The sequence below is a fragment of the Lates calcarifer genome, linkage group LG24, assembly GCF_001640805.2.
Source record: "Lates calcarifer isolate ASB-BC8 linkage group LG24, TLL_Latcal_v3, whole genome shotgun sequence".
Taxonomy (NCBI): Eukaryota; Metazoa; Chordata; class Actinopteri; family Centropomidae; genus Lates; species Lates calcarifer.
The window spans coordinates 5257652-5266712 of record NC_066856.1 but is presented as its reverse complement, the minus strand read 5'-3'; the positions used below and the strand labels follow the sequence as shown (position 1 = coordinate 5266712).

The following is a 9061-nucleotide window of genomic DNA, read 5'->3' as shown; positions in this document are numbered from 1 at the left end:
TATCCATCTCCACTTTTTTAGTAACTTGGCCAGTAGTTGTTATAACTTTAAACATCTTGTTCTGGATCAGGACAGATGAACTGACCTGCTGATATTGCCATCTTGGCCTTTCTGTTAGTGCAGCAAAAACCCAAAGGGATAAAAGATGCACAGCTGCATTTTTACACTCTTAATTAATTCAATTGTTAATCACTCATACCTGTAAACTATAATCAGCAGTTATACTGTATCAAAAATCAGAAAGGCTGATCAATAGATTAGACTGAAAAATATCATACATTCTATGAAAATTACAAAGTAGTAATGTGGCAAATTTGAGCCGCTATCACCATCTTCTCCCAATTCAATTTCTTTTTTTCTTGAAGCATTTCTACAGAGGACAATTTTGATGGCTGCTCTATAAAATATCTGTTTGAAGAAAGGGCTAGTTTAAAAATAGATCATGTCAAAAGCAGTATGTTATATTATCTGTGACTGCTGTATGAACAGAGATGTGTCGTGGACCACAGTGATGGATATTACCAGCTTCCATTGTGATGATTATAATTCTATACTGGAAACAATATGGTTTCCATTTGTGCATCAATTGGTGACGCATATCCGGTACACATAACCAGGTTTACATGGTTATTATCAACTTTTTGGTCACTTCTTTACTGAACTACTCCTTGCAACTTTTTTTGCAATTTTTGAGAAATTGTATGACTTATTTTTATTTAAAATGTGTTTCAGGACCTGGCGCCAATAAGGTCCAATATAAAAATCACTATCTAAACATCTAACATCTAAAAAAAAGATTGATTTAAAAGTGATTCATTTACTGTCCTAAAATCATGGCAACAGTTACTATTGATTGCACTTACACACAAAGACTTTTTTCCTGAAGTGATTTAGTTGAAATATGTTCCAAAACTGATCATAACATACAGGTGGTGTAAAGCTGGAAGCACTTTCATTTGTGTTTCCATATTTTTGTGTCTGTGTATTTGTTTGAACCCTACTGTACCTGGTGTGGTGACAGGGTGCCTGGTGAAGGAGACGTTGAACGCTGGCTCGTCTCTCAGAGGGGACGGATACATCCTTCTGCGGATGAAGAACCCAGCACCGCAGCAGAACAACACTCCCATCATCAGCAGCACCCTGAGAGACAAACAAAGGAGCTTTCACCAACTCAACATCATGAGCACACCCATGTATCTAATGAAAATAACACAGTCAAACACAGAGGTGCCACCATGACCAGTCGTACACCTAGTTGCAAACAGCAGCAAAAGAGAATTATTGTCTCCTCAGATAGAATTTGCTCCCTCTGCTGTGAATCTCTAAATAAAAACATGCAGTTCAACAATATCTGTTCTCCATGGGGATGCGAGGACAATAAGCAGATTTTTATTGGCTTCAAAATGTGCTCAGTTTCTTATTTCTGGTGCATCTTCAGTTTTTTTAGTTGTGTAAGCAGCCCTGAACAATGGTCACAATAATCTACTTTCATGCATCTATTGACCACAAAGCTTCATAACACATGGTCTTTCTCAGTGCAGCGTTTTCTCAGTCGCCACATGACCAGAGTATGGAATAATATTAATATGATAACAGGTCATGTGATGAGTAATCTCAATTCGCTGAGATGTGGTTGTAAGCACTGGAGAAAGTTTGCAAGTGGACCTAGAGTTAAGTCCCCCCCCCCAAACTTGCATATTAGATTTAGACTTACAGCCTTTTTATGCACAGTTTCTCCATACAATATCTGGCAAACAATAAATTCATTGGTTCCAGCAAAAATCTGTTTATTCCAGTGGAATTTATCCACTTCAGTAACACTCTTTTAATTAACTGATGTACAACTCAGAGAGCAAAAATGCCAAGAGCAGTAGATGCTATGATTCACAGTTGCGCTGACAATGGTGAGTCAAGTTACCAGTGCTAAAAGCTACTGATTCTTACTATGAAAATATGTTGGATTCAGTCATACTTGGATATAACAATATGACTAATATGTTAGGGTTTGCTCACAAGCAAGAGATTATACTGGGAGTATTTATTTATTTTAGGAGTACTCGATATGTCACCAAGCTTCTGAATTTCAGTGAGAGACAGCAAGAGACACTGCCCAAACTCTAACTCACCAGAAATACCATAGTCTCTGGATGGACAGGGCTCTCACACAGCAGCGAGTCCCACAGCAGTCCTCATAGGAGCGACATCTGCAACAAAAAGGCACATAGGTCAGTTACAGCACAAATATAACCAGCACCAAAATAAATAGAGATACATACCAGTATCCTCCCTAATTCACCTTTAGTATCACACCCAAATTTCACAGCAATCCAGCTAATAGTTTTGCAATATTTCACAAATGTGAACCACATGCAGGAGCTACAGGAAGAGTCAGAGGACAACCAAAGTCATTAGAGCTCATGTTCTGGGAACCATGAACATCAAACAAAACTGTGTGCTGATCCATAAAAGCTTATTGTGCTGTATAATTGAAAAAGTTGACTTGCTAATGGAACTAAATGAAAAATGAGAGGATCACCAAAGTCATTAGGATTTATCCTCTGGGGAAATTTCACAGCAATACATCCAATATTCTTTGAGATACTTCAGTCTGGACCAAAGGTGGACAATTCTACAGGTTCTCTGTAGATTAAAGCTGCAGAATCAGTATTTCTTCAGAGTTCATTTGTTAATTTCTCCTTACATCAGAAGATGGTGAAACTGAACACATTTACCTAAGTGCTGTACATTTTTCAGGCCCTAACTTTCCATGATTACTTTACATTTGTATAACAAGTTTCATTTACAAAGAAAAGAAAAGGAAAAATTCATTCATTCATTTTAAATGCAATAATTCAACTTCTATTTTCATATTAAACACAGAATATATTTTAAAAGTAAAAACTGTTTTTCTACATGTCGGTCTTTCAAGTTTACAATTTAAGTGCATCAGTATGAAGGTTTAATAGTCATTAATTGTCATTCCTACATACAGTATCAGAAGTAGTTCATTTTGCAGCAGCACCAGGTGGCGAAGAGAAAGGAGGAGGAGGTGTCATGTTGTTTTCTCTGTTAGAGAAGCCAAATAAAAATGTGTGTGGGAAATTTAAAAAAAGAAAGAACAAATTTGTCTGAACAAAAGCTGGTCTTCACCCATAATAAAAACTCCTTTGCCCTCAAGTATTGAGGAATTTGGAAATTTCATAGCTAATTTTTCTCTGATCATGTCACAGCAGAAGCCAAGAACACAGGGAAAGGAGCCAAAAGCTAGATACTGATACTGGAAAAAGCAGGCCTACAGGTGGATGAGGTCGACACATTCACAGGCAGGAACAGAGGAACAGGCAGTAGGTAAACAGGGAAACTCACAGGAATCCGATGATCTGACAGGGAACAAAGAGAGTGAACAAGTAGAGTCCAAGCTTGATTACTGAATGAAGAACATGGGGAGAGACCAGGAGAACGCAGGACTGATGACAAGTGTGAACAGGTGGGAGATGAGGGGAGGACCAAGGGAAGACCATGACAGATCAATGTGGATGTGAATAAATGTGAGAATGAGTTGTGCATCATCTAGGCGATGGAACTTGTTTTCTAAGCAGTGTACATGTACAGTGTATACTGATGTGTCAGAGAACCAACTCTGGGAAACAATGTTTTACAAGATTTGAAAAGTGAGACAACATCATCCTAAAAACAGTGTTATTTCATGGTTGTGTTTGCTTATACAAAGGGTGTGTGCCCAATAGCTATATTAAGCCAGGCAGACAGATAGAAATACTCCTTTACAGCTAAGCTTTCAATACAACTAACCAAGCCTCCTACCAGAGACCACTTCCACTGTCATTAATCACATCCTGTCTGTGAAAGAAAGTTCTCCACATCCATCTCCCTGATCTCTTATTTGCTTTTTAAATGTTTAAAGTCATACAGATGCAATGCACAAAATTCCTCTCAAAAAACATGAAGAAGAGCCTAAAGTAATCCATCTACTTTTTAATTTGTGCAATAAAACTGAATATCCTCTTGAGGCAAGAAAAAAAAAAATCACAGTTTTAAGAATTTAGAGGATACATTGTAAGATATATAACTTTCTAAAGTCATAACAGTGAGGACGTCTGGAACAGGTTCAATGTAATTTTCACTTTCTGGTTCAGTTTCCATCAACTCCTGAGAACATTATGTTCGCCGGCTAGTCTCTGACGTCTGTCTGCAGTTTGGTAATGGGGAGGTAGAGTGCAGAGGGTTTATCAGAGCTTTTTCCCTGAACAAAGTTGATTTTGAAAGAGAACCAAAAAAGGAAAGTTGTGGGCTGTAAAAGCAAAAACAATAAACTAAAATAAGCTGAAACGCTATGCAGAGCTGTGGGGAGCTGTAGAGCTGGTGAGGCGAGAACTAGAGGTTTTGCTCTCCAGTTGCAGATAATTACTTCCTGTCTTCATACTGTTTTATTGCAGGACAGAGATCCTCAGTATGGCGCACTGACATTTCTTCCACAATAACAAGGCTCAAAGCATCAGACACAGGTGTATTGTAATGTTGCCATTAATCACCTTTTCTGCTTCGTAAACAAAACTCTACAGAAGTTTTACTTTAAACGGCAAGCAGTCTGCAGCCCGGGAGCCAAATATTCAGAACAGAGGCCAACTGAGATTGATCAGTCTGTGGAGAGCAACAGGAAACCTGCATTAATACAACTGGAAATGATAACAAGGTGTGTGTGTGTGCCTGCGTGATAGATGACTGTGGATAGCCGCCACGACAGTGCATACCTCAAACTCCCAGAACCTGTCTGGTATTTCAGCAGTAGCCCAGGGATGAGCAACTGCTGTCCCTGGAGGGTCCCACAGCATGAAAACCAGGAGTTTTTTTGCACTGCGCCACACAGATGCCAATCCCTGCTGTGCTCCCTGCCTGTTTGCACGTATACATATTCTTTGTGCTGAAGGTATGGCAGAGAATTTAGAATAAATTTAGAGCAGTGTTTTCTAATTCCACGGATCCCGATCCTACAATTATAAGATCTTTCCTGATTGCGTTATTACTCGGAGGAAGAGTAAATGTTTTAATGCAAATTGCAGCAATCAGGTGCAACCTGTACTGTAACTGCCTCGCTGAGCTGTCACAGCCACTGCTGCTGCAGGTTGAATAAACACTGCTTCCAGGATGCAAATCACTGCGCTATGCTTGTTTCAATGAGGCCTCAATACAAAGAAAAAAGTGCCTTTAGATGGATTTTTGATACTGTGAGGAGACTGAAACAGCAAGTGTCAGCATTATGGTTGTGTTCTTGTTGACACAAAATCATTATTATCAAGAGGGAAAATTATGGTTTAAGAGTTTCTACCTTTTATTTGGAAAAAGAAAACTCAAAAAAATGAGGTGAAACTCAATTATTGGCTCATCTACTCTGTGTTGAATCAATGTTAACCCTGAATACCAGAAACTGTCCTTTCAACTGTCCATCCTTGTGTTTTCTCAGGAGAAATGAACAGCGAGTCCTCAAATCCTCCATCTAAGGCTCTTAAATCTGGCTGCAGGCAAAGAAATGCGGCACTATGGAAAAGGCAGAGGTGGAGGAAAAGATACTGTGTGTTAAGAGTCTTAGTACAGGAATTAGGCTAATGCTGTCTGGATAGATTTGGTTTGAAATCGCCTGAAATTTACAAGAGGAAGAGACATTTCACTATAAAACATGGTACAGTGTGCAGGGTCACTTTGAGGGCACCAGAAGCCCTCTATATCTGTGATGTAACGTTACAGTCTTAGTGTGTGTTATGGTGAGTGGTTTGGTGTACAGAAATGTATCTACATCTATTAAATGTAGACTGACTGGGCAGTCGTTTCTTAAGCCTTGCTTGTTTATTTGTAGGTGACGGTAGCCCTGAGGTCAAATTGTTGTGTTTTCCATTTTATTAGTGTTTGTCCTCCAGTGTTGTTTTGTTTTGCACATCAGGGGCACCGTATATTGTTTAGGAGTTCTGAGTATTAAATCAAATTGTAAGATAGTAACTGGTTCACAGTTACTATCTTACTCGCCTATTGCATATTGCAGGGGTGTAGGTTTGCGTGAGTGTGTAAGTTCTTCAACATTAGTTATCTTGTTTTCCATGATGGCAGCAAACCAAAACAAATATATCATTGCATTATAATGCACTAAACAATTAATTAGCTATATTTCCCTCACTTGCTAATGTTTGTAAAGTTTTATTGCTGTGTGTCTCTGCTATCTGGATTTTGGCAGGGAATCAAACTGAACCTGTATAAATGAAGGGAACAAAATTGGGATTTTAAAAAGAGAGGGGAACATCCCCAGTGGAAATTACAATCATGGCATATTATGTCCACATTCTGGTTGATGAATTTCAAAACATCACCAGTGAGCTGTAAGGAAAACTGGGCATTTAGGGGCAGTAATGGGGGCACTACCTTAATGTAGTATATTATTAATATACTTAAATATTTGAAATCAATTCACATTTATGCTCATTTCTGAGGCTGTAGTTTGTGTTGCTCTCAAACTGTATTGTGTTACACTGACAGGAGCTTAAATATTGAAATTATTTAAGTGGCTCCAAGTTTTAGACACATTGATTACAGCTGTGAATTGTGCCCTTGGCACCTATCATCAGGTTATACTGAATCAAATTTAATGTCCAGATCCAAATATGCTGATACAGAACTGCCCACCACTGCATTCTGCTTATTCCAACTTGCAAATGTTAAATAAATTTCCCTGGAAACACCTACCAAAATTTCTGCTGAAGTGGGCAAATAATATCAATACTGCAACATCATCTAAGTTTTACTCCTTTTTCTCTCCTTTCTCTTTTCAGATGTTTTTGTTTCCTTGTTGGATTTGAGGAGAACAGTGTCATCTGTGTTAAATGAGAAAAAAAGACACCAGATTCCTGGTGTTGTTGAGGCTGAAAAGAGAGACGGTAATTGAGGGCCCGGAGAGAGGAAGAGGGGAAAGAAAGCGGAAAAGAAAGGGGTTCTTCCACTGAGTTGTTTTTCATTACCAAAGTAATCCCTCTTCACTGACACTGTCCCTCTCTCTGTCTCTCTTCCTCCCTCTCATCACAGCTATAGCTGTGGCCAGCAGCTAAAAAGCAAACTAAATAAATGAAAGTTAGCACTGTGGGAGAAGCCTGTCATCTGTCTCAATCAGTAAAACACAGCGTGCCCCCCAGAACTAAGTAAAAATCTCCAGTAAGAAGTAGCTTTGGAAATGACACTGAATGAACTGAATTAAACTTTGCTTAGTGCTCAGTGGTTGTGCATGTTGATGAACCCACTAAGATTTAACCAACAAGTCCTCCAACCTCAACAAGCCAGTAGTTCACTTGTCCTCATATGGCCCATAGGAGCGTCTACAGAAATAATACACCTAGGACAGCATGCGAACCAAACCTTTGCTGTCATGGTTACAATAGTAGACACACAGTTCAGCTCATCAAATGGCCACGGTTTGGTTTGTGGTTTGGGTTAAAATAAGCACGTCCTCAAGGTTAGAGGACCTTAGTCACGGGTTATGGAATGAAACAAAGTAAAGTTCAGTGTTCTGCTGACCCATCCATCATTTTTTACACCCCGTCACCTGACTTCCTCCTTTGCTCCCATTATACTTACTATGGTTGCCAGAAGTTGCCCTGACAATAAAATGAAACTGTGGGTCATAATAAGCTGCTTGCACAGACAGCTCTCAATGTAACACAGTATTCTGCAGCTCAGTGCAGATTTGAGCTTCCTTTTGGTAACCTGGTCCAGACATAAGTTTTAACTGAATTTGCAAAAAATGTGAAAGAACAAAAAGTTTTTGTGAATATAATATAAAAAAAAGATTATGATGTCTGGAGTAGATTGTAGATTGTGCAGATTCAATTTCATTGGTTTAAAATTGTAGAAGGGAACATTGTAGTACTTACATGAAGTAGATAGGGTATCCGCCTTCAAAATACCAGCAGTACTTTTTTGCTTCTACACACTGTAAAAGAGAAGGACAGATTAAGGTCATTGTTAAAAACTGAAACTATGCACACAAACAGCTATTTTAGTCCAAACATGCATCAGCCAGAGAGCAGAGAAACACAACACAGTATGGATGTTAGTGCTGGACTAATCTTTTCTACTGAGACGGGGACACAGCCTTACTGCTTTAAACCTCTGTGTTCCTCCTAGACCCCCGGCTCAGTGCCAAGTCCATGAAGGTGCAAGAGAGCACAGGAGATGTCACAGTTATTCTTAGCTAATGTGAGGATTCATATACCACAATGATGGTTTTTGTACTTGGAGCAGCTGATCCCACAGTTGGAAGGATAATACTTCAGCAAGTTTTGAGAAGCTAAAGCTGTTTTTGTACACGTTTAAAGGTCCAGACCTGAGGGGTGTTTCAAAAAGCAAGATCACCTGTAAAACCAGTTGGAAACAAACCCAGTCCAAGTCCAAGTCCAGGTTAGTTTCAAGACTTAGCTTCATTTTAGGCCTAATCTGTGTTACAATCTGTCAGACTGAAAGTGTTTTGGGCTTAAGTCAGTTGACAATGTTCCCAGTCTGTTTACAGTACAAATTTACATCACATAGTGAAACAGGATGTATCCAATCGTGTCATTAAAATCTGAGTTCATATATCACAACATACAACTTTGACCAACGGATGTGGCTTGATAGAGACACTTTCACAATCTCTTCTCGATTTAAATATCAGACCCATATTCCTACACATTCCCACATTCCATGTATTAAAACTGCAAAGTGAAAAACAGCAAATCTGAAGGTATTCCAGCTGCAACATCACCCAATGACCTGGCTGTAGTTTTATTTCATATGTATGTTGCAACTTGTACATCTATACATTAATTTTTACCACAAACAAACTGAGTTAACAGAGAAGTTCAGCTGATTGGTGTTCATCTCTATTTCGAACAGAGTTGCGCTCATCTACAACATGCAGCTAAAAGTTATCTTTTACTATGTTTTTTTTTAAGGTTTGCTCTAATATTTCATTCTCCACACAGTTTTGTCTGATTAAGGTTTGATGTCTCCGATCTGTGTGTTGAAATAA

At 38.9% G+C, this 9061-nt stretch overlaps 1 protein-coding gene across 7 annotated transcripts in view; it reads right to left on the bottom strand.

Annotated features, from left to right (window-relative positions):
* The window catches only part of vopp1b (VOPP1 WW domain binding protein b), a 96705-nt gene that overhangs the window by 76340 nt on the left and 11304 nt on the right, over positions 1-9061 (bottom strand). For 2 of the 7 annotated variants that reach the window (XM_051066901.1, XM_051066897.1), the window contains exon 2: positions 7926-7984. The exons of 3 other annotated variants lie outside the window; for them this stretch is intronic. In XM_051066901.1, coding sequence (XP_050922858.1) covers positions 7926-7984 — 59 coding nt within the window. Of the gene's footprint in view, positions 1-1006; positions 1141-2126; positions 2205-7925; positions 7985-9061 lie in introns of all 7 variants that reach the window. 2 more of the 7 variants (XM_051066904.1, XM_051066898.1) reach the window with 2 other exon arrangements.